This window comes from Oncorhynchus mykiss, chromosome 28, assembly GCF_057628025.1.
Source record: "Oncorhynchus mykiss isolate SJ-2025 chromosome 28, ASM5762802v1, whole genome shotgun sequence".
In the NCBI taxonomy this organism is placed as follows: Eukaryota; Metazoa; Chordata; class Actinopteri; order Salmoniformes; family Salmonidae; genus Oncorhynchus; species Oncorhynchus mykiss.
The window spans coordinates 45278516-45305149 of NC_143049.1; the positions used below are offsets into that span (position 1 = coordinate 45278516).

General features: G+C 46.8%; 1 protein-coding gene across 2 annotated transcripts in view; it reads right to left on the reverse strand.

Moving 5' to 3' along the window:
• Positions 1–26634, reverse strand: part of emilin2a (elastin microfibril interfacer 2a) — a 55357-nt gene that overhangs the window by 20103 nt on the left and 8620 nt on the right. The window contains exons 3-6 of one of the 2 annotated variants that reach the window (XM_090226064.1): positions 14087–14418; positions 12603–13972; positions 11709–12290; positions 11027–11294 (exon numbers count right to left, since the gene is read on the reverse strand). In XM_090226064.1, the coding sequence (XP_090082190.1) occupies positions 11027–11294; positions 11709–12290; positions 12603–13972; positions 14087–14418 (2552 nt within the window). Of the gene's footprint in view, positions 1–11026; positions 11295–11708; positions 12324–12602; positions 13973–14086; positions 14419–26634 lie in introns of both variants that reach the window. The other variant, XM_036966530.2, reaches the window with a different exon arrangement.

Here is a 26634-nt window from a genome sequence, read left to right on the forward strand (position 1 = left end):
AGAAGAGAGGCAGAATGCAGGGAGAGGAGGAGGTTGGTGTGGTGAGGGGAGAAGAGAGGCAGAATGCAGGGAGAGGAGGTTGGTGAGGGGAGGGGAGAAGAGAGGCAGAATGCAGGGAGAGGAGGAGGTTGGTGTGGTGAGGGGAGGGGAGGGTCAAAAAGAGGCAGAATGCAGGGAGAGGAGAGGGTGCTATGGTGAGGGGAGGGGAGAAGAGAGGCAGAATGCAGGGAGAGGAGGAGGTTGGTGTGGTGAGGGGAGGGGAGAAGAGAGGCAGAATGCAGGGAGAGGAGGAGGTTGGTGTGGTGAGGGAAGGGGAGGGGGGAAGAGAGGCAGAATTCAGGGAGAGGAGGAGGTTGGTGTGGGGAGGGGAGGGGAGAAGAGAGGCAGAATGCAGGGAGAGGAGGAGGTTGGTGTGGTGAGGGGAGGGGAGAAGAGAGGCAGAATGCAGGGAGAGGAGGAGGTTGGTGTGGTGAGGGGAGAAGAGAGGCAGAATGCAGGGAGAGGAAGAGGTTGGTGTGGTGAGGGGAGAAGAGAGGCAGAATGCAGGGAGAGGAGGAGGTTGGTGTGGGGAGGGGAGGGGAGAAGAGAGGCAGAATGCAGGGAGAGGAGGAGGTTGGTGTGGTGAGGGGAGAAGAGAGGCAGAATGCAGGGAGAGGAGGAGGTTGGTGTGGTGAGGGGAGGGGAGGGGAGAAGAGAGGCAGAGTTCAGGGAACTAGGGGAGGATCATGGCTCCACACCCCACTCCAGATGCTCTCTCCTCTCCTCAGCTGTGATGTCATGACAGAGGCTTGGAGCTGGGATCTCTCCACAGTTTTGATTACCCTGGGTAAGAGGGGTGTAGATTGGGGTGGGTATAACGGTGTGCAGGGATCAGATCCCAAACCAAATGATGGCGTAAAAATAAAAAAAAGCACACTAGTACCTAAAAAATAGCACTACACCACTGCCCCCAACAGAAAACCGAAGATAAAATAAAGTATATTTAAACGTTAAGAAATGTTTTCCAATTGTCACATCCCTACCGTGGGCCTCTACTAGAGAGAACTGTGCCAATGATGGCTGCAGGGTTGAGGATGACGTACTGCAGGGATGCATGACAGCCCCAGTGACCTCAGCACGGCCCTCTCCTAAAAACACCATCAGGATACACAGACAGGAGGAGACCCTCTCTATGAGGCCCAGCAGGACAGGGGGACGGGAGGAGACTAGAGGTCGACCGAGTATGATTTTTCAACGCCGATACCGATTATTGGAGGACCAAAATGCCGATAATGATTAAATCGGCCAATTTTTTAAAATGTATTTGTAATAATGCCAATTACAACAATACTGAATTAACACTTATTTTAACTTAATATAATACATCAATAAAATCAATTTAGCCTCAAATAAATAATGAAACATGTTCAATTTGGTTTAAATAAGACAAAAACAAAGTGCTGGAGAAGAAAGTAAAAGTGCAATATGTGCCATGTAAGAAAGCTAACGTTTCAGTTCCTTGCTCAGAACATGAGAACATATGAAAGTTGGTGGTTCCTTTTAACATGAGTCTTCAATATTCCCAGGTAGGAAGTTTTTTGAATATCCGGTTGTTCTTACAGGCACTATAGTATTGCCAGTGTAACAGTATAGCTTCCGTTCCTCTCCTCGCTCCTCCCTGGGCTCGAACCAGGAACACAATGACAACAGCCACCCTCGAAGCAGCATTACCCATGCAGAGCAGGGGAAACAACCACCCCAAGGCTCAGAGCGAGTGACGTTTGAAACACTATTAGCGCGCGCTAACTAGCCAGCCATTTCACTTCGGGTTACACCAGCCTCATCTCGGGAGTTGATAGGCTTGAAGTCATAAACAGCGCAATGCTTGACGCACAACGAAGAGCTGCTGGCAAAACGCACGAAAGTGCTGTGTGAATGAATGTTTACGCGCCTGCTTCTGCCTACCACCGCTCAGTCAGATACTTAGATACTTGTATGCTCAGTCAGATTACACGCAAAGCAGGACACGCTAGATAATATCTAGTAATATCATCAACCATGTGTAGTTAACTAGTGATTATGATTGATTGATTGTTTTTTATAAGATAAGTTTAATGCTAGCTAGCAACTTACCTTGGCTTACTGCATTCGCGTAACAGGCAGTCTCCTGTGGAGTGCAACGAGTGCAACGGTCGTTATTGCGCTGGACTAGTTAACTGTACGTTTTCAAGATTGGATCCCCCGAGCTGACAAGGGGAAAATCTGTCGTTCTGCCCCTGAACGAGGCAGGTAACCCACCGTTCCTAGGCCGTAATTGAAAATAAGAATGTGTTCTTAACTGACTTGCCAAGTTAAATAAAGATTACATTAAAAAAAAAACGATTTCCGATTGTTATGAAAACTTGAAATCGGCCCTAATTAAATCGGCAATTCCGATTAATCGGTCGATCTCTAGAGAAGACCTTCTATGAGGCCCAGCAGGACACAGACAGGGGGACAGGAGGAGACCCTCTCTATGAGGCCCAGCAGGACACACAGACAGGGGGACAGGAGACTCTCTATGAAGCCCAACAGGACACACAGACAGGGGTACAGGAGACCCTCGCCATGAGGCCCAGCAGGACACACAGACAGGGGGACAGGAGACCCTCTCTATGAGGCCCAACAGGACACACAGACAGGGGGACAGGAGACTTTCTATGAAGCCCAACAGGACACACAGAAAGGGGGACAGGAGACCCTCTCCATGAGGCCCAGCAGGACACACATACAGGGGGACAGGAGACCCTCTCCATGAGGCCCAGCAGGACACACAGACAGGGGGACAGGAGACCCTCTCTATGAGGCCCAACAGGACACACAGACAGGTGGACAGGAGGAGACCCTCTCTATGAGGCCCAGCAGGACACACAGACATGGGGACAGGAGACCCTCTCTATGAGGCCCAGCAGGACACACAGACAGGGGGACAGGAGACCCTCTCTATGAGGCCCAGTAGGACAGGGGGGCAGAAGGAGACCCTCTCCATGAGGCCCAACAGGACAGGGGGACAGGAGGAGATCCTCTCTATGAGGCCCAACAGGACACACAGACCGGGGGACAGGAGGAGACCCTCTCTATGAGGCCCAACAGGACAGGGGGACAGGAGGAGATCCTCTCTATGAGGCCCAACAGGACACACAGACCGGGGGACAGGAGGAGACCCTCTCCATGAGGCCCAGAATGGAGCTTCATATTAACCTTTAAAAACCTCTTCATCAAATCAAATGTATTTATATAGCCCTTCGTACATCAGCTGATATCTCAAAGTGCTGTACAGAAACCCAGCCTAAAACCCCAAACAGCAAGCAATGCAAGTGTAGAAGCACGGTGGCTAGGAAAAACTCCCTAGAAAGGCCAAAACCTAGGAAGAAACCTAGAGAGGAACCAGGCTAAACTCACTACATGTCATCAGTTAAACCAAGCAGACTACATTCCTTCCCCGTGGCTAAACACAACCCTATGGCCTATTCCTTACATTTGGCCATTTCCTCAAATCTGAACCTCTCCATGTCCAAGCGCTCCATACAGGGGATTTACTTTCAGGAAACAGCTTCTTCAGAGTGGAAACACGCCACTGGCTGCATATTAGTTTTCCAGTTATCCAGGTCTCTAATATGACTTTATCTCCGTAGCCCATATTGACACAGCTGTCTGCAGGTCACAGGATTTAGGAGGAGCTGGGAGTGAGACTTAAACAGAAACTGTGTCTTTCAAACTGAGGTAATCTTTCCATCTTCTATCCCTGTTAATTATCTAGAAGGTCTGGGACCCAACAGCCCAATTCATTAATTAATCCATCCATCCACCCAAGCCATACATAGTCACTGGGGCCAAGCTTCCTGCCATCCAGGACCTCTATACCAGGCGGTGTCAAAGGAAGGCCCTAAAAATGGTCAAAGACTCCAGCCATCCTAGTCATAGACTGTTCTCTCTGCTACCACACGGCAAGTGGTACCGGAGTAACAAGTCTAGGTCCAAGAGGCTTCTAAACAGCTTCTACACCCAAACCATAAGACTCCTGAACATCTCATCAAATGGCTACCCAGACTATTTACACCCCCCCCCCCCCCTTGACGCTGCTGCTACTCTCTGTTTATTATCTACGCATCACTTTAATAACTCTACCTACATCAAATCAAATTTTATTTGTCACATACACATGGTTAGCAGATGTTAATGCGAGTGTAGCGAAATGCTTGTGCTTCTAGTACCGACAATGCAGTAATAACCAACAAGTAATCTAGCTAACAATTCCAAAACTACTACCTTAGACACAAGTACATATTACCTTAATTACCTCGACTAACCGGTGCCCCCGCACATTGACTCTGTACCGGTACCCCCTGTATATAGCCTCCACATTGACTCTGTACCAGTACCCCCTGTATATAGCCTCCACATTGACTCTGTACCAGTACCCCTTGTATATAGCCTCCACATTGACTCTGTACCAGTACCCCCTGTATATAGCCTCCACATTGACTCTGTACCAGTACCCCTTGTATATAGCCTCCACATTGACTCTGTACCAGTACCCCTTGTATATAGCCTCCACATTGACTCTGTAACAGTACCCCTTGTATATAGCCTCCACATTGACTCTGTACCAGTACCCCTTGTATATAGCCTCCACATTGACTCTGTACCAGTACCCCTTGCATATAGCCCTGCTATTGGTATTTTACTGCTGCTCTTTAATTATTATTGAACATTTTTTGGGGGTATTTCTCTTATTAAAACTGCATTGTTGGTTAAGGGGCTTGTAAGTCAGCATTTCACTGTAAGGTCTACACCTATTGTATTCAGCATTTCACTGTAAGGTCTTCACCTATTGTATTCGGCGCATGTGACAAATAAGAAGTGATTTGATTTGGTACGTTGACTGATAACCTGAACCAAGTCACAGGCATTGGTTACAGTTTGAGGTAACCTTCCGATTACTAGTCCAACGCTCTAACCACTAGGCTACCCTGCTGGTTACTAGTCCAACGCTCTAACCACTAGGCTACCCTGTTGGTTACTAGTCCAACGCTCTAACCACTAGGCTACCCTGCTGGTTACTAGTCCAACGCTCTAACCACTAGGCTACCCTGCTGGTTACTAGTCCAACGCTCTAACCACTAGGCTACCCTGCTGGTTACTAGTCCAACGCTCTAACCACTAGGCTACCCTGCTGGTTACTAGTCCAACGCTCTAACCACTAGGCTACCCTGCTGGTTACTAGTCCAACGCTCTAACCACTAGGCTACCCTGCTGGTTACTAGTCCAACGCTCTAACCACTAGGCTACCCTGCTGGTTACAGTTTGAGGTAACCATCCGGTTACTAGTCCAACGCTCTAACCACTAGGCTACCCTGCTGGTTACTAGTCCAACACTCTAACCACTAGGCTACCCTGCTGGTTACTAGTCCAACGCTCTAACCACTAGGCTACCCTGTTGGTTACTAGTCCAACGCTCTAACCACTAGGCTACCCTGTTGGTTACTAGTCCAACGCTCTAACCACTAGGCTACCCTGCTGGTTACTAGTCCAACACTCTAACCACTAGGCTACCCTGCTGGTTACTAGTCCAACGCTCTAACCACTAGGCTACCCTGCTGGTTACTAGTCCAACGCTCTAACCACTAGGCTACCCTGTTGGTTACTAGTCCAACGCTCTAACCACTAGGCTACCCTGTTGGTTACTAGTCCAACGCTCTAACCACTAGGCTACCCTGTTGGTTACTAGTCCAACGCTCTAACCACTAGGCTACCCTGTTGGTTACTAGTCCAACGCTCTAACCACTAGGCTACCCTGTTGGTTACTAGTCCAACGCTCTAACCACTAGGCTACCCTGTTGGTTACTAGTCCAACGCTCTAACCACTAGGCTACCCTACTGGTTACTAGTCCAACGCTCTAACCACTAGGCTACCCTGTTGGTTACTAGTCCAACGCTCTAACCACTAGGCTACCCTGTTGGTTACTAGTCCAACGCTCTAACCACTAGGCTACCCTGCTGGTTACTAGTCCAACGCTCTAACCACTAGGCTACCCTGCTGGTTACTAGTCCAACGCTCTAACCACTAGGCTACCCTGCTGGTTACTAATCCAACGCTCTAACCACTAGGCTACCCTGCTGGTTACTAGTCCAACGCTCTAACCACTAGGCTACCCTGCCGGTTACTAGTCCAACGCTCTAACCACTAGGCTACCCTGCCGGATACTAGTCCAACGCTCTAACCACTAGGCTACCCTGCTGGTTACTAGTCCAACGCTCTAACCACTAGGCTACCCTGCTGGTTACTAGTCCAACGCTCTAACCACTAGGCTACCCTGCTGGTTACTAGTCCAACGCTCTAACCACTAGGCTACCCTGCTGGTTACTAGTCCAACACTCTAACCACTAGGCTACCCTGCTGGTTACTAGTCCAACGCTCTAACCACTAGGATACCCTGCTGGTTACTAGTCCAACGCTCTAACCACTAGGCTACCCTGCTGGTTACAGTTTGAGGTAACCATCCGGTTACTAGTCCAACGCTCTAACCACTAGGCTACCCTGCTGGTTACTAGTCCAACACTCTAACCACTAGGCTACCCTGCTGGTTACTAGTCCAACGCTCTAACCACTAGGCTACCCTGTTGGTTACTAGTCCAACGCTCTAACCACTAGGCTACCCTGTTGGTTACTAGTCCAACGCTCTAACCACTAGGCTACCCTGCTGGTTACTAGTCCAACACTCTAACCACTAGGCTACCCTGCTGGTTACTAGTCCAACGCTCTAACCACTAGGCTACCCTGCTGGTTACTAGTCCAACGCTCTAACCACTAGGCTACCCTGTTGGTTACTAGTCCAACGCTCTAACCACTAGGCTACCCTGTTGGTTACTAGTCCAACGCTCTAACCACTAGGCTACCCTGTTGGTTACTAGTCCAACGCTCTAACCACTAGGCTACCCTGTTGGTTACTAGTCCAACGCTCTAACCACTAGGCTACCCTGTTGGTTACTAGTCCAACGCTCTAACCACTAGGCTACCCTACTGGTTACTAGTCCAACGCTCTAACCACTAGGCTACCCTGTTGGTTACTAGTCCAACGCTCTAACCACTAGGCTACCCTGTTGGTTACTAGTCCAACGCTCTAACCACTAGGCTACCCTGCTGGTTACTAGTCCAACGCTCTAACCACTAGGCTACCCTGCTGGTTACTAGTCCAACGCTCTAACCACTAGGCTACCCTGCTGGTTACTAATCCAATGCTCTAACCACTAGGCTACCCTGCTGGTTACTAGTCCAACGCTCTAACCACTAGGCTACCCTGCCGGTTACTAGTCCAACGCTCTAACCACTAGGCTACCCTGCCGGTTACTAGTCCAACGCTCTAACCACTAGGCTACCCTGCTGGTTACTAGTCCAACGCTCTAACCACTAGGCTACCCTGCTGGTTACTAGTCCAACGCTCTAACCACTAGGCTACCCTGCTGGTTACTAGTCCAACGCTCTAACCACTAGGCTACCCTGCTGGTTACTAGTCCAACACTCTAACCACTAGGCTACCCTGCTGGTTACTAGTCCAACGCTCTAACCACTAGGATACCCTGCTGGTTACTAGTCCAACGCTCTAACCACTAGGCTACCCTGCTGGTTACTAGTCCAACGCTCTAACCACTAGGCTACCCTGCTGGTTACTAGTCCAACGCTCTAACCACTAGGCTACTCTGTTGGTTACTAGTCCAACGCTCTAACCACTAGGCTACCCTGCTGGTTATTAGTCCAACGCTCTAACCACTAGGCTACCCTGCTGGTTACAGTTTGAAGTAACCTTCCGGTTACTAGTCCAACGCTCTAACCACTAGGCTACCCTGCTGGTTACAGTTTGAAGTAACCTTCCGGTTACTAGTCCAACGCTCTAACCACTAGGCTACCCTGCTGGTTACTAGTCCAACGCTCTAACCACTAGGCTACCCTGCTGGTTACTAGTCCAACGCTCTAACCACTAGGCTACCCTGCTGGTTACTAGTCCAACGCTCTAACCACTAGGCTACCCTGCTGGTTACAGTTTTAAGTAACCTTCCGGTTACTAGTCCAACGCTCTAACCACTAGGCTACCCTGCTGGTTACTAGTCCAACGCTCTAACCACTAGGCTACCCTGCTGGTTACAGTTTAAAGTTTTTTCTTGAGTGGGCAGCTTGATGAGAACCTGTCAATATTTAAATCACCCAGAAAATGTACTTCTCTGTTTTCGTGACATACATTATCCAGCATTTCACACATATTTTCCAGATATGAGCATGCTGAGTCTGACAGCACAGTGGGTCGATAAGGATTTCGTACTGAAGAAAGCCGCATTACATGCTCAAGAATGTGCTGGTTCTCATACCACTGCTGCCTTTTCAATGGCATTTGAGAACATGTTTGAAACATGAACTCCTAGTGTCATTCGAATAACTGATTGGAGAAATAAGCTTCAGCAGAGCCTCTTTACTGTGTCGCCGCCAATAAACCCAAGGAAGAGTACATGCTGCCTTGGCAGGAACTAATGGGGATCCATAATAAACCCCAGGAAGAGTAGCTGCTGCCTTGGCAGGAACTAATGATGATCCATAATAAACCCCAGGAAGAGTAGCTGCTGCCTTGGCAGGAACTAATGATGATCCATAATAAACCCAAGGAAGAGTAGCTGCTGCCTTGGCAGGAACTAATGGGGATCCATAATAAACCCCAGGAAGAGTACCTGCTGCCTTGGCAGGAACTAATGGGGATCCATAATAAACCCCAGGAAGAGTAGCTGCTGCCTTGGTAGGAACTAATGATGATCCATAGTAAACCCCAGGAACTGTAGCTGCTGCCTTGGCAGGGACTAATGGGGATCCATAATAAACCCCAGGAACTGTAGCTGCTGCCTTGGCAGGGACTAATGGGGATCCATAATAAACCCCAGGGAGAGTAGCTGCTAGCTTGACAGGAACTAATGGGGATCCATAATAAACCCCAGGAAGAGTAGCTGCTGCCTTGGCAGGAACTAATGGGGATCCATAATAAACCCCCGGAAGAGTAGCTGCTGCCTTGGCAGGAACTAATGGGGATCCATAATAAACCCCAGGAAGAGTAGCTGCTGCCTTGGCAGGAACTAATGGGGATCCATAATAAACCCCAGGAAGAGTAGCTGCTGCCTTGGCAGGAACTAATGATGATCCATAATAAACCCCAGGAAGAGTAGCTGCTGCCTTGGCAGGAACTAATGATGATCCATAATAAACCCCAGGAAGAGTAGCTGCTGCCTTGGCAGGAACTAATGATGATCCATAATAAACCCAAGGAAGAGTAGCTGCTGCCTTGGCAGGAACTAATGGGGATCCATAATAAACCCCAGGAAGAGTACCTGCTGCCTTGGCAGGAACTAATGGGGATCCATAATAAACCCCAGGAAGCGTAGCTGCTGCCTTGGTAGGAACTAATGGGGATCCATCATAAACCCCAGGGAGAGTAGCTGCTGGCTTGACAGGAACTAATGGGGATCCATAATAAACACCAGGAAGAGTAGCTGCTGCCTTGGTAGGAACTAATGATGATCCATAGTAAACCCCAGGAAGAGTAGCTGCTGCCTTGGCATGAACTAATGGGGATCCATAATAAACCCCAGGAAGAGTAGCTGCTGCCTTGGTAGGAACTAATGGGGATCCATCATAAACCCCAGGAAGAGTAGCTGCTGCCTTGGCAGAAACTAATGGGGATCCATAATAAACCCCAGGAAGAGTAGCTGCTGCCTTGGTAGGAACTAATGATGATCCATAATAAACCCCAGGAAGAGTAGCTGCTGCCTTGGCAGGAACTAATGGGGATCCATAATAAACCCCAGGAAGAGTAGCTGCTGCCTTGGCAGGAACTAATGGGGATCCATAATAAACCCCCAGGAAGAGTAAGTAGCTGCTGCCTTGGCAGGAACTAATAGGGACCCTTAATAAAGACAAAAGGGACCCTTAATAAAGACAAATTCAAACTGGACCCTAAACTCATTGAGATGGAGAGGGCACATAGGAATGACACTTTCTTCCCTGATGGATGGCCCAGATCTACAGTGTGGGACAAAATCCCTCCTGAGATGTGTGCAAACCTGGTGGCCAACTACAAGAAACGTCTGACCTCTGTGATTGCCAACAAGGGCTTTGCCACCAAGTACTAAGTCATGTTATGCAGAGGGGTCAAATACTTATTTCCCTCATTAAAATTCAAATCAATTTATAACATTGAAAAGCTTTGTTAAAGTTTGGTCGCAAGTTTGGTTCCAAATGGCCAATAACCCCAAACATACTTCCAAAGATGTGGCAAAATGTCTTCAGGGCAACAAAGTCAAGGTATTGGAGTGGCCATCACAAAGCCCTGACCCTCAATCCCATAGAAAGTTTCTGGGCAAAACTGAAAAAGCGTGTGCGAGCAAGGAGGCCTACAAACCTGACTCAGTTACACCAGCTCTGTCAGGAGGAATGGGCCAAAATTCACCCAACTTATTGTGGGAAGCTTGTGGAAGGCTACCCGAAACATTTGACCCAAGTTAAACAATTTAAAGGCAATGCTACCAAATACTAATTGAGTGTATGTAAACTTCTGACCCACTGGGAATGTGATGAAAGAAATAAAAGCTGAAATAAATCATTCTCGCTACTATTATTCTGACATTTCACATTCTTAAAATAGTGGTGATCCTAACTGACCTAAGACAGGGAATTTATACTAGCATTAAATGTCAGGAATTGTGAAAAACTGAGTTTAAATGTATCTGGCTAAGATAGATGTATGTAAACTTCCGACTTCAACTGTATGTATTGTATATAGTTTTTCGTGGTGTGGTTTTTTCAAGCCCCTGAGCTTCCAACTACACCTGCACACCGTTTATTTATTTGTTTTTATCTGTACTGTTGTTGATCACTTGTTTTATTTGGTACAAATAAATTAAACTACACAAAAACAAATCCATCCATTCATCCACCCATTCATCCATCCATCATCCACAGTATACTACTGACCTGTCTCCCTGGCGTTGGTGTCAGTGCTCCTGGTCTGTAGTGTCTTTAGGGAGGTCTCTAGGGTGGTGATGTCAGCAGCCTGTCTTTCCAGCATGGTGTTGACACGGCTGACGTGGTGCCACAGCCCAGCGACGTGCTTCTCCAAACCCTCCTTCACTCCCCGCACCCTGGCCGACACCCCGTCCAGCTGAACACACACTTTCTCCAGGCGCTGGACACGCCCCTCCACCCCAGACACACCAGAGCAACGCTGAAGTTCTGTCTGCACCTAAGAAGAAGAGCAATCTTAATATTTTTGGATATCAAGGAAATTACAACAAGATATCAACACAGATAACAGTGTTATCCACTAACTAATAACTGACAACTAGACTACTAGATAACTAACTGGCTAGTGACATAACAGACTACTAGATAACTAACTGGCTGGTGACATAACAGACTACTAGATAACCAACTGGCTAGTGACATAACAGACTACTAGATAACAAACTGGTTAGTGACATAACAGACTACTAGATAACTAACTGGTGAGTGACATAACAGACTACTAGATAACTAACTGGTGAGTGACATAACAGACTACTAGAAAACTAACTGGTTAGTGAGATAACAGACTACTAGATGACAACCTGGTTAGTGAGATAACGGACTACTAGATAAAAGACTACTAGATAACTACCTGGTTAGTGAGGCTGTCCAGTTTGGTTCTCAGCTCCTCCACCTGGCTGCTGCTGCTTCCCTCCACCTCTCCTCTGGGGACCGTTACCTCAGACGCACTCTGGATCCTGCCTGGACCGATAGTAGTGGCACCAAACCCACCTAACCCTTCCCCTGGCCTGGCCCCTGACCCAACCTGGCAGCAGGTGTTGTAGGTGGTGTTAATCCTGGTGAGGTCCTGGGTGTACCTGCTCAGAGAGTCCCCCAGCCCTGTCACTGCCCCCCCCAGACCCCCTACGTTGTCCTGCAGGATCACCATCCCCCTCTGGAGGTCCTCCACCTCCTTAACGCTCCGCTTCTGCCCCACCATTTGCCTGTCTATAATCTCCTCCAGCTCTCTCAGTTTGTCAGAGTTGGACGTCACATCCGTGTGGAGGATTTCCAGGTCGTTACAACAGAGCTTCAGGTCCTTCACCACACTGTCCAGAACTACAGGGTGGGAGGAAGCCCCAGGGTTGGTGTTGGGAAACCCTCCGGTGTTAGGTCCTCCACCACAGCCGGGAGCACAGAGCTCAGCCACAGCGGTCACCTTGTCATTCAGACCCTGCAGAAGAAACTTGTTGTTGTTCAACTCAGCCTGGAGGAGGGAACAAGACAGAATCTGTTACCATGGACACATAACACACAAACACACTGCCATGTGCAGTGCAGCACGCACAATGGCTGGAGATGGTACCTGGGAACTGCAGTGCAGCACCCACAAAGGCACAACGGCTAGAGATGGTACCTGGGATCTGAGACCAGCAGCCCTCCGGTTGCCAGATCATCTCCCACTTTCTATCACCAGGTCTGAGATTAAAACCAACAACGTTCCGAAAACTGGTCCTCCTCTACCAGAGTTGTCTACCTATAGTACCTGAAGGTCCACGCTCCCTCCTCCTCCAACAGGATATGACTCGTTGTTCATCTCGACCAGCATGGTAGTAAACTGGTCTTCCAGTACGTTTACTCGTTCCTCCAGCAGCTGTCGTAGCTCCGCCCCTTGCTCGGCTAGTGCCCGGGTCAGCTTCTCCTCCACGTAGAAACAGTGGACCTCCGCGTTCTGCTCTGTCACATTCAGACGCGCCTCTAACTCCTCCAGCCGAGACCCCACCTCTCCCTCTAGTCCTAACCCCTCCCCCTCTAGCTCTAACCCCTTTCCCTCTAGCTCCCCCCGTGGAGAGGACAGGTACTGCAGCTCATTGTCCATGCGGGCATTCAGGATGCGATGGGCCTCCGCCACACGCTCCAGCTCCCTCCACAGGTCAGATAGGTCACCACGCTGGACAGCTGGTAGGATACCTGGTGGCTGGTTATCCTGTCTAGCCAGGTCGGTCTGTCTGGCAGGGGCAGTTTGCCTAAGGCTGGGTTTGGAATCAGTCTGTCTAACATTAGGTTTAGTGTCAGTCTGTCTAACATTAGGTTTGGGGTCAGTCTGTCTGAGTGACCGGCCAGGCTGGTCGGAGGCAGTGATGTCCAGTCTCAACTCCCTGATCTCCTGCTTTAGCTGCTCCTCCTTGTCCACCATCTCAGTCAGACTGAGCATTCCTCTCTCCCGCTCCTCCTCACACCTCCTCTCCATCAGCTGGATCCTTCCATCACAGAATTTCTGCAGCTTCTCCACCTCCTTCCCTATCCTCTCCTCTATCGTTCTCTCCATGCTGTCCTCCATGTTCTTCCTCAGGAAGCCCAGCTGCCTGTCCATGTATTTCTCTAGTAGCTCCTCCAGGTCAGCAGGGGCTCCACCCCCAACAGGGTTAGGGTCAGGGTCTTGCTGTGTCTGAGAGGCGTCAAGCAGCAGGCGGATATGACCGCTGTGTGAGGTCACGGTACCTCTCAGCTCCTCCAGAGCCTCCTCTTTACTCTTCAGAGAGGTGTTGACATCATCCAACCTGGCCAGGACCTTTTCTAGCCCCCTGTCCCCCTGGACTGGCCCCCTGGTGGCCTGGTGCCCGTCGATCACTGACCCCTGGTGGTTGTCTGGTGGTACTGCGGCCTGCTCTATGTCGGGGGCGTGGACACTGTCAGGGGTCACAGCGCGGAGGTTGTTGAGCAGGGTGACCAGCATCTTGGAGGTGTCCTCCTGCAGGTCAGATCTCAGAGTAGAGCTCAGCCCAGTTATCGCAGCCTGCAGCGCCCCCACTGTTTGGGAGAGGCGCTGCACCTCATCCTCCAGGAGACGCACCCTGTCTTTTTCTGCTCCTCCATGCCTCCCCTCGTACACTCCCGTCTCCCTCCTCTCTGGCCCTGAGACAGAGGACACAGTTAAGTCAATAACACATTAACACACTTCATATTCGAATCCATCTCTAAGAAGAAGATTGAGAAAGCAGCAACATGTCATGTTGTAAAGTGTCTTACTCTGTGGGTGTCTGGTCTGTCCAGGGATGGATCTGGTCTGGGGGTAGTGTGGTGCTTCCTCTGAGTTATGGTTCTGGTGAGGCTGTGACCCTGCTGGCACTGTCTGTCTGTTAGGGTACTGGTTTTGGTGAGGTTGTGACCCTGCTGGTACGATCTGTCTGTTTGGGTACTGGGTTTGGGGTGGCTGTGACCCGGCTGGTACTGTCTGTCTGTTAGGAGCAGCCTTCAGCTCAGAGCAGTCTGGTCCCTGGTAACTAGGGCAACACCTCCACTCCAGGTCTGTCACCGTCTTATAGGCGATCTTATAGGCCGGCCGGAACCGCGTCCGATACCTGGGAGAGAAGGCAGGACAAACTTGTAAGTGCACACACACACACACACACACACACACAGGCATGCACAAACACACAAAGACAAACAAGTCTTCAAATTTCTACTTAAGTCTATGACATTATTCCTCTTTTGATAATATAATCTTTGTTGAGAATATTACAAACTGATGCTAAACTTAAAAGGATAGACGTGTTGCAGATGCAATCATTATGTAGGTGTAGTAGAGAATGAAACAGGGTCTGTGCCACCAGTAAGTACAGATAGTAGCTTGGCTCTCGACTGGTCTAAGACACTGTATCTCAGTGCAAGAGGCATTAGGGTTGGGCTGCATCACATCTGGCCGTGATTGGGATTCCAATAGGGAGGCTCACAATTGGCCCAGCATCGTCCGGGATTGGCTGGGGTAGGCCATCATTGTAAATAAGAATTTGTTCTTAACTGACTTGCCTAGTAACTGGATCTTGGACTTCCTGACGGGCCGCCCCCAGGTGATAAGAGTAGGCAACAACAACACGTCTGCCATGCTGACCCTCAACACTGGGGCCCCTCAGGGGTGTGTACTTAGTCCCCTCCTGTATTCCCTGCTTACCCACGACTGCGTGGCCAAACATGACTCCACCACCATAAGTGTGCTGACGACACAACGGAGGTAGGCCTGATCACCGACAATGATGAGATGGCCTATAGGGAGGTCAGAGAACTGGCAGTGTGGTGCCAGGACAACAACCTCTCCCTCAATGTGAGCAAGACAAAGTAGCTGGAAAAGGCGGACCGTACAGGCCCCCATTAACATCGACAGGGCTGTAGTGGAGCGGGTCGAGAGTTTCAAGTTCCTTGGTGTCCACATCACCAAAGAACTATCATGGTCCAAACATACCAAGACAGTCATGAAGAGGGCACGACAAAACCTTTTCCCCCTCAGGAGACTGAAAAGATCTGGCATGGGCCCCCAGATTCTCAAAAGGTTCTACAGCTGCACCATTGAGAGCAACCTGACTGGTTGCATCACCGCCTGTTATGGCAACTGCTCGACATCTGACCGTAATGCGCTACAGAGGGTAGTGTGAATGGCCCAGTACATCATTGGGGCTAAGCTTCCTGCCATCCAGGACCTATATAATAGGCAGTGTCAGAGGAAAGCCAATAAAATTGACAGAGACTCCAGTCACTCAAGTTATAGAATGTTTTCTCTGATTCCGCATGGAAAGCGGTACCAGAGCGCCAAGTCTAGGACTAAAAGGCTCCTCAACAGCTTCTACCCCAAGCCATTAGACTGCTGAACAATTCATAAAAATCGCACCGGACAATTTGCATTGACACACCCCCCCCCCCCCCCCCGTTCTACACTGCTGCGACTCACTGTTTGTATGTTACCTATGCATAGTCACTTCACCTCCACCTACATGTACAGATTACCTCAACTAGTCTGTACCCCTGCACACTGGCTCGGTACCGGTACCCCCTGTATATAGCCTCGTTATTGTTATTCTTATTGTGTTACTGTTCATTATTACTTTTTATTTGAGTCTACTTGGTAAATATTGTATTCTTCTTGAACTGCACTGTTGATTAAGGGCTTAAGTATTTCACGGTAAAGTCTAACACTTGTTATATAAGTATTTCTAACACTTGCTGTATTCGTCGGAAAATAAAGTTTGATTTGATTTGATTGATTTGATTTTAAATAAATTTTAAATAAAAAATGTCAATAGTAGTATAAATCCCCACAGCAGGACAATTTCCTGGAAAGAAACTCAACCGGTGTTGCTCATTCAGCCGACAGAAACTTTGAACTTGTCCCCATTAAGCAACGAGTTGGAGTCAGAGGCCGAGGCTTCTCAGGTCTCTCCTCCACCCGTTACAGGTTCTGAGCCGCTGAAGCCTTCCACCATTGGCTTTGACAAATTGAAAACCTGAGTCATTGGCGATGACATTACCCACAATATTAGACTTAAAAGAATCATCCAGCGATCATACACTGTTTACCAGGGGCAGGGCTACTGACGTTAAGGCTAATCTGAAGATGGTGCTGGCTAAAGCTAAAACTGGCGAGTGTGGAGAGTATAGAGATATTGTTATCCACGTCGGCACCAACGAGGTTAGGATGAAACAGTCAGAGGTCACCAAGCGCAGCATAGCTTCAGCGTGTAAATTATCCAGAAAGATTGTGTCGGCATTGAGTAATTGTCTCTGTCCCCTTCCCAGTTAGGGGGAGTGATGAGCTCTACAGCAGAGTCTCACAACTCAATCACTGGTTGAAAACTGTTTTCTGCTCCTCCCAAATGATAGAATTCGTAGCTAATTGGCCTTCTTTTTGGGACTCACCCACAAACAGGACCATGGCTGGCTGGCTGAGGAATGACAGACTCCATCCTAGCTGGAGGTGTGCTCTCATCTTATCTACCAACATAGACAGGGCTCTAACTCCTATAGCTCCACAATGAGATAGGGTGCAGGCCAGGCAGCAGGCTGTTAGCCACCCTGCCAGCTTAGTGGTGTCTGCCACCAGCACAGTCAGTGTGGTCAGCTCAATATTTGTTAAAAGAAAAGAAAAACCCGAGCCCTGAAGCTTCCAGAAAATTGGAACAGAAATGGTGCTTCACCAAACTGGAAGTCTTCCGACTACCTTGGAAATATATATTAATAATAATATCAGTATCGAAGAGCCCTCACTCCTGCTCGATCATCCGATTTTTCCAACCTAATTGAGGAGAAAAGCTACATTCCTCAAGAGAGGATGGCTTCCACTTCAGCAGTGATAAATTCATGAACTTGACAAAAATATCATGATAATTTGAAAGCAAATTATGGACTCCTCTTTGAATCTGCGTATTTCTCCAAACCTAGTTGTACTGAGTCTGCACAGAACTGACAGGACCTAGGATCAATGGAGACACTCACATTTTTAAATCCTGTATCTCTTGACACTGTTAGGTTCTAATTATCAGAGTAAATAACTCAATGGACATTATGAATGCATAACCAAGTTTAATTTAATTATTCCCAGAGGATCAATACAGCTGCATTAGACAAACTGTCTAGTGTTTCCACCACCACAAGTGTATATACTGTATATATTCCAATTTAAGAACTCCTCCTTCTCTCCAATCCTTACATCTATGATGGTTCGACAGGAAGATGAAGTAATAGGGTAATAAACCATAATTTCTCCCTTAAGGGGATCTGACCTGACCTCAACCCCTCATTTGCCTAATCCACAGATATCCATCTGTATCCCCTACAGCAATCCTGTGACTTCTTCCTGTCCACCACATTCCAAAACCATCTGGCCCTACAGATAACCATTAACTTCTGATGTAAAAAAAAAACAGTCTCTAGCATAGCAATGTTCCAAGTTTAACCCAGAATCCAACAACACATTAATTAAAAATAGTCACAGCCTCTAAACCTTCAAGCTGCATACTGGACCCTATTCCTACTAAACTACTGAAAGAGCTACTTCCTGTGCTTGGCCCTCCTATGTTGAACAATAAATGACTCCCTATCCACCGGATGTGCACCAAACTCACTAAAAGTGGCAGTAATGAAGCCTCTCTTGAAAAAGACAAATCTTGACCCAGAAAATGTACAAAACTATTGGCCTATATCGAATCTCTCATCTCTGGGTGATGTTATTCGGAAACACAATGTCAGCTTTCACTGCTATGCGGATGACACACAGCTGTACATTTTGCTGAAACATGGTGAAGCCCCAAAATTTCCTATTCTGGACGCCTTTGTTTCGGACATAAGGAAGTGGATGGCGGCAAATGTTTTACTTTTAATCTCGGACAAAACAAGAGATGCTAGATCTAGGTCCCAAGAAACAAAGAGAACTTCTGTTGGATCTTACAATTAATCGTGATGGTTGTACAGTCGTCTCAAATAAAACTCAGAAGGACCTCTGCGTTACTCTGGACCCTGATCTCTCTTTTGATGAACATATTGAGAATATTTCAAGGACAGCTTTTTTCCATCTTTGTAACATTGCAAAAATCTGGATTTTTTTGTCAAAAAATGATGTCAGAAAAGCTAATCAATGCTTTTATCACTTCTTGATTAGACCACTGCAATGTGACCACTGGATGTTCCCGATTTCGACCCTGCCAACCAGCCATGGAGGTACGTCACTCGCCGTCGAAGTCAAAAGCAGGCCTTTGACAATAGGGGCCTCCTTAGCGGTGGGAAGCCCGGACCTGATACAAACTTCAAACAGCATCGCTACCCTGGATCCAGAGGTTCCAGCAACTTCATCCCTTGGGGCTTCCACTTCGTGATCAGATCCAGAGGTACCAGTGCCTTCGTCCCCTGTTCTGTCTCCCTCTCCGGTGGCTTCTACAGTGAATGAGGCTCCGGAGGTACCTGCACCTTCGTCCCCTGTTCTGTCTCCCTCTCCGGTGGCTTCTACAGTGAATGAGGCTCCGGAGGTACCTGCACCTTCGTCCCCTGTTCTGTCTCCCTCTCCGGTGGCTTCTATGGTGAATGAGGCTCCGGAGGTACCTGCACCTTCGTCCCCTGTTCTGTCTCCCTCTCCGGTGGCTTCTACAGTGAATGAGGATTCATTGGTTATGGGAGGCTTCAAACGGGTGCCAAGAGTTGCAGCTGTGCGAGATGGTGCCTCTCGCCAGTCCTTGACGGGTCATCCTGAATCATATGAGGTGTAGTAATGGGTGTACAGTGCATTGCGAAAGTATTCGGCCCCCTTGAACTTTGCGACCTTTTGCCACATTTCAGGTTTCAAACAAAGATATAAAACTGTATTTTTTTGTGAAGAATCAACAACAAGTGGGACACAATCATGAAGTGGAACATTTATTGGATATTTCAAACTTTTTTAACAAATCAAAAACTGAAAAATTGGGCGTGCAAAATTATTCAGGCCCCTTAAATTAATACTTTGTAGCGCCACCTTTTGCTGCGATTACAGCTGTAAGTCGCTTGGGGTATGTCTCTATCAGTTTTGCACATCGAGAGACTGAAATGTTTTCCCATTCCTCCTTGCAAAACAGCTCGAGCTCAGTGAGGTTGGATGGAGAGCATTTGTGAACAGCAGTTTTCAGTTCTTTCCACAGATTCTCGATTGGATTCAGGTCTGGACTGACTTGGCCATTCTAACACCTGGATATGTTTATTTTTGAACCATTCCATTGTAGATTTTGCTTTATGTTTTGGATCATTGTCTTGTTGGAAGACAAATCTCCGTCCCAGTCTCAGGTCTTTTGCAGACTCCATCAGGTTTTCTTCCAGAATGGTCCTGTATTTGGCTCCATCCATCTTCCCATCAATTTTAACCATCTTCCCTGTCCCTGCTGAAGAAAAGCAGGCCCAAACCATGATGCTGCCACCACCATGTTTGACAGTGGGGATGGTGTGTTCAGCTGTGTTGCTTTTACGCCAAACATAACGTTTTGCATTGTTGCCAAAAAGTTCAATTTTGGTTTCATCTGACCAGAGCACCTTCTTCCACATGTTTGGTGTGTCTCCCAGGTGGCTTGTGGCAAACTTTAAACAACACTTTTTATGGATATCTTTAAGAAATGGCTTTCTTCTTGCCACTCTTCCATAAAGGCCAGATTTGTGCAATAACGACTGATTGTTGTCCTATGGACAGAGTCTCCCACCTCAGCTGTAGATCTCTGCAGTTCATCCAGAGTGATCATGGGCCTCTTGGCTGCATCTCTGATCAGTCTTCTCCTTGTATGAGCTGAAAGTTTAGAGGGACGGCCAGGTCTTGGTAGATTTGCAGTGGTCTGATACTCCTTCCATTTCAATATTATCGCTTGCACAGTGCTCCTTGGGATGTTTAAAGCTTGGGAAATCTTTTTGTATCCAAATCCGGCTTTAAACTTCTTCACAACAGTATCTCGGACCTGCCTGGTGTGTTCCTTGTTCTTCATGATGCTCTCTGCGCTTTTAACGGACCTCTGAGACTATCACAGTGCAGGTGCATTTATACGGAGACTTGATTACACACAGGTGGATTGTATTTATCATCATTAGTCATTTAGGTCAACATTGGATCATTCAGAGATCCTCACTGAACTTCTGGAGAGAGTTTGCTGCACTGAAAGTAAAGGGGCTGAATAATTTTGCACGCCCAATTTTTCAGTTTTTGATTTGTTAAAAAAGTTTGAAATATCCAATAAATGTCGTTCCACTTCATGATTGTGTCCCACTTGTTGTGGATTCTTCACAAAAAAATACAGTTTTATATCTTTATGTTTGAAGCCTGAAATGTGGCAAAAGGTCGCAAAGTTCAAGGGGGCCGAATACCTTCGCAATGCACTGTATTTCCTCTCCCATCTCGCCGGCTGTTGTTTTAGGCAGCTCTAAGGTACCAAATGGCTCGGTTACTGGAGAAAAATACATGATCTACCCCAGGGCACAAGAACAGGGTATTACTAGGCTCCCCACCGTTATACGTCAATACATAGAGGTTGATGCTGTTGCAGCCCACGTGGGAGAGAATTCCATTAGGAATGGTAGCTCGGACACAAAAATACATTCTATAATTTCTGGCTCTGTGCCCTCGCTGGGTCGATGTAGTGAAAATTTTAGCAGTCTATAGCGCTTCACAACTGGCTACGTGACTTCTGCAGCTCCATTGGTGTGACTTTTGTAGACAACTTTGACACCTAATGAAGCAGAGCATTCTCTATAAGGAGGATGGAATCCACCCTAATCATCGAGGTGCCTGTTCTTCCCCCATACAGCCTCCAGTTGCCTGTTCTTCCCCCCGTACAGCCTCCAGTTGCCTGTTCTTCCCCCATACAGCCTCCAGTTGCCTGTTCTTCCCCCATACAGCCTCCAGTTGCCTGTTCTTCCCCCATACAGCCTCCAGTTGCCTGTTCTTCCCCCCGTACAGCCTCCAGTTGCCTGTTCTTCCCCCATACAGCCTCCAGTTGCCTGTTCTTCCCCCATACAGCCTCCAGTTGCCTGTTCTTCCCCCATACAGCCTCCAGTTGCCTGTTCTTCCCCCATACAGCCTCCAGTTGCCTGTTCTTCCCCCATACAGCCTCCAGTTGCCTGTTCTTCCCCAATACAGCCTCCAGTTGCCTGTTCTTCCCCAATACAGCCTCCAGTTGCCTGTTCTTCCCCAATACAGCCTCCAGTTGTCTGTTCTCCCCCCATACAGCCTCCAGTTGCCTGTTCTTCCCCAATACAGCCTCCAGTTGCCTGTTCTCCCCCCATACAGCCTCCAGCTGACTGTTCTTCCCCCATACAGCCTACAGCTGACTGTTCTTCCCCCATACAGCCTCCAGCTGACTGTTCTTCCCCCATACAGCCTCCAGTTGCCTGTTCTTCCCCCATACAGCCTCCAGTTGCCTGTTCTTCCCCCATACAGCCTCCAGTTGCCTGTTCTTCCCCCATACAGCCTCCAGTTGCCTGTTCTTCCCCCATACAGCCTGCAGTTTCCTCGATGGATGATCAGTCAACATCACATGACTTGGGAAATGATAGTCAGGGTTTTTCTTTTTGGCAACTCACAGAAACAAAAGTTATTGCTTGCTTATTAGCTATTGACACCAAGAAGTCATTAGAGGCTGACAATTTGAAGCAAACTGAAGTGGGTCTAGGGTGGCCGGTAAGGTGGCGGTGATATGACCCTGGACTAGCCTCTCAAAGCATGATGACAGAAGTGAGTGCTACGGGGCAGTAGTCATTTAGTTCAGTTATCTTTGCCTTCTTGGGAACAGCAACAATGGTAGCCATGTTGAAGAATATGGGGACAACAGAGGATAGGGAGCAATTAAATATATCTATAAAACACAACCATGCTGAATGAACACTTATTTTAACTTAATATAATACATTTAAAAAATACATTTAGTCTCAAATAAATAATGAAACATGTTCAATTTGGTTTAAATAATGCAAAAACAAAGTGTTGGAGAAGAAAGTAAAAGTTCAATATGTGCCATGTAAAAACGCTAAAGTTTAAGTTCCTTGCTCAGAACATGAGAACATATGAGTCTTCAATATTCCCAGGTAAGAAGTTTTAGGTTGTAGTTATTATAGGAATTATAGGACTATTTCTCTCGATAGCATTTGTACAGTCGTGGCCAAAAGTTTTGAGAATGGCACAAATATTAATTTCCACAAAGTTTGCTGCTTCAGTGTCTTTAGATATTTTTGTCAGATGTTACTATGGAATGCTGAAGTATAATTACAAGCATTTCATAAGTGTCAAAGGCTTTAATTGACAATTACATGAAGTTGATGCAAAGAGTCAATATTTGCAGTGTGGACCCTTCTTATTCAAGACCTCTGCAATCTGCCTTGGCATGCTGCCAATTAACTTCTGGCACACACCCTGACTGATGGCAGCCCATTCTTGCATAATCAATGCTTGGAGCTTGTCAGAATTTGTGGGGTTTTGTGTGTCCACCCGCTTCTTGAAGATTGACCACAAGTTCTCAATGGGATTAAGGTCTGGCCAAAATATTGATGTTTTGTTCCCTGAGCCACTTGTTCCCTGAGCCACTTGCCTTATGGCAAGGTGCTCTATCATAGTGGAAAAGGCATGGTTCGTCACAAAACTGTTCCTGGATGGTTGGGAGAAGTTGCTCTCGGAGGATATGTTGGTGCCATTCTTTATTCATGGCTGTGTTCTCAGGCAAAATTGTAAGTGAGTCCACTCCCTTGGCTGACAAGCAAGGGCACACATGAATGGTCTCAGGAAGCTTTACTGTTGGCATGACACAGGACTGATGGTAGCGCTCACCTTGTCTTCTCCGGACAAGCTTTTTTCCGGATGCCTCAAACAATCGGCAAGGGGATTCATCAGAGAAAATGACTTTACCGCAATCCTCAGCAGTCCAATCCCTGTACCTTTTGCATAATATCAGTCTGTCCCTGATGTTTTTTCTGGAGAGAAGTTACTTCTTTGCTGCCCTTCTTGAAACCAGGCTATCCTCTAAAAGATGCAATCACACCTGCCTGCTGCCATTCCTGAGCAAGCTCTGTACTGGTGGTGCCCGGATCCCGCAGCTGAATCAACTTTAGGAGACGGTCCTGGCGCTTGCTGGACTTTCTTGGGCGCCCTGAAGCCTTCTTTACAACAATTGAACCACTCTCCTTAAAGTTCTTGATGATCCGATAAATGGTTGATTTAGGTGCAATCTTACTGGCAGCAATATCCTTAAGCCCTTTTTGTGCAAAGCAATGATGACGGTACATGTTTCCTTGCAGGTAACCATGGTTGACAGAGGAAGAACAATGATTCCAAGCACCACTCTCCTTTTGAAGCTTCCAGTCTGTTATTCAAACTCAATCAGCATGACAGAGTGATCTCCAGCCTTGTCCTCGTCAACACTCACACGTGTGTTAACGAGAGAATCACTGACATGATGTCAGCTGGTCCTTTAGTGGCAGGGTTGAAATGCAGTGGAAATGTTTTTTGGGGATTCAGTTAATTTGCATGGCAAAGAGTGACTTTGCAATTAATTGCAATTAATCTGATCACTCTTCATAACATTCTGGAGTATATGCAAATTGCCATCATGCAAACTGAGGCAGCAGACTTTGTGAAAATTAATATTTGTGTCATTCTCAAAAACTTTTGGCCACGACTGTATTACATATACCTTTGACTATTGGATGTTTGTGTAGGCACTTTAGTATTGCCAGCCTAATCTTGGGAGTTGATAGGCTTGAAGTCATAAACAGCGCTGTGCTTCATTTGTTTTGTGCATAATAATAATTGTATTTATTTTATTTGACCTTTATTTAACTTCTTATGGGACGGTAGCATCTCACCTGGCCATTATCCAGTGAAATTCAAATATTTAACATTCTTAAAAATATATGTGTTATACATCAAAATAAACCTTAACTTCTTGTTAATCCTGCCGCTGTGTCAGATTTCAAAAAGGTTTTGTGGCGAAAGCACACCATGTGAATATCTGAGGACAGCACCCTGCATACAAACACATGAAAAACATATTTCAACCAGGCAGGTGCGACACAAAAGTCAGAAAGAGCGATATAATTAATGCCTTACCTTTGAAGATCTTCTTCTGTTGGAACTCCAAAATGTCCCAGAAACATCACAAATTGTCTTTTTGTTCGATAATGTCCTTCTTTATGTCCAAAAAACGTCCATTTATCTGGCGCATTTGATTCAGAAATACACCGGTTTCAACTCGCCCAACATGAATGTAAACTTGGTCCAAACATTTCAAACAACATTCCTAAACCAACCTCAGGTACCCTAAAATGTAAAAAAAATCGATAAAATTTCAAACGGAATAAACTGTTTCTAATACCGGATAAAAACAATTTGGAGCGCGCTCCTGTTCACACGCACCAAAACAATAGTCCACCTGGAGTGACATTTACAATGAATAGGACTACTTCTTCTTTTCTCAAAAGAAAAACATCAAACGATTTCTAAAGTCTGTTGACATCTAGTGGAAGCCATATGAAATGCAACCAGGCTCCTAATAATAAGGGTATCCCATAGAAACCTATTGGAAAATATTTTTTTCCCTGGATGGTTTGCCTGCCAAATCAGTTCTGTTATATTCACATACATTATTTTAACAGTTTTAGAAACGTTAGAGTGTTTTCTATCCAAATCTACAAATTATATGCACATTCTAGCTTCTGGGCCTGAGTAACAGGCAGTTTTGTCACGCCCTGACCTTATATAACCTTAGATAATAATTTCTCTATTTTGGTTAGGTCAGGATGTGACTAGGAGGGGTAGTCTAGTTTTTTATTTTCTATGTTGGCCTGGTATGGTTCCCAATCAGAGGCAGCTGTCTATCGTTGTCTCTGATTGGGGATCATATTTAGGCAGCCTTTTCCCTCCCTTTTCCCTGTTTGTGGGATCTTGATTTTGTATTATTGCTTTTTAGCCCTACAAAGCTGGACGTTTAGTTTGTTACTCTTTCTTGTTTTGTGTTTTGTTATCATAAATGTAAATGATTAACCTACCCCAAGCTGCATCTTGGTCCGACCATCCTTCCAACAACGATCATTACAAGTTTACTTTGGGCACGCTTTTCATCCGGATGTCAAAATACTACCCCCTACCCAAGAGAGGATAACTAGGCAAGTCAGTTAAGAACAAATTCTTATTTACAATAACGGCCTACCAAAAGGCAAAAGGCCTCCTGCGGGGACGGGGGCCTGGGATTAAAAATAAAAACAATATAAATATAGGACAAAACACAAGAGAGACAACACTACATAAAGAGAGACCAAGACAGCAACATAGCAAGGCAGCAACACATAACACACCATGGTAGCAACACACCATAAGAACAACATGGTAGCAACACAACATGGTAGCAGCATAAAACATGGTACAAACATTATTGGGCACAGGCAACAGCACCACAACTTTGCTTTGGGGACCTTTAACAGAATGTGACTGGCAAAACGGGTGTTGTATGTGTAGGTTGAGGGCTTCAGTAGACATCTCAGATGGGGGGAGTGAGGCCTAAGAGGGTTTTATAAATAAGTATAAACCAGTGGGTCTTGCGACAGGTATAGAGAGATGACCAGTTTACAGAGGAGTATAGAGTGCAGAGATGTGTCCTATAGGGAGCATTGGTGGCAAATCTGATTGCCGAATGGTAAAGAACATCTAGCCGCTCAAGAGTACCCTTACTTGCCGATCTATAAAATAAATGTCTCCGTAATCTAGCATGGGTAAGATGGTCATCTGAATCAGGGTTAGTTTGTCAGCTGGGGTGAAAGAGGAGCCATTACGATAGAGGAAACCAAGTATAGATTTAACTTTAGCCTGCAGCTCTGATATGTGCTGAGAGAAGGACAGTGTACCATCTAGCCATACTCCCAAGTGCTTGTATGTCGTGACTGCCTAAAGCTCTAAACCTCAGAGGTAGTAATAACACCTGTGGGAAAAGGGGCATTCTTCTAACCAAACCACATGACCTTTGTTTTGGAGGTGTTCAGAACAAGGTTAACGGCAGAGAAAGCTTGTTGGACACTAAGAAAGCTTTGTTGTAGAGCATTTAACACAAAATCCAGGGAGCGGCCAGCTGAGTCTGTATCATCTGCATATAAATGGATGAGAGATCTTCCTACTGCCTGAGCTATGTTGTTGATGTAAAATGAGAAGAGCGTGGGGCCTAGGATTGAGCCTTGGGGTACTCCCTTGGTGACAGGAAGTGGCTGAGACAGCAGATTTTATGACTTTATACACAGCACTCTTTGAAAGAGGTAGTTAGCAAACCAGGCCA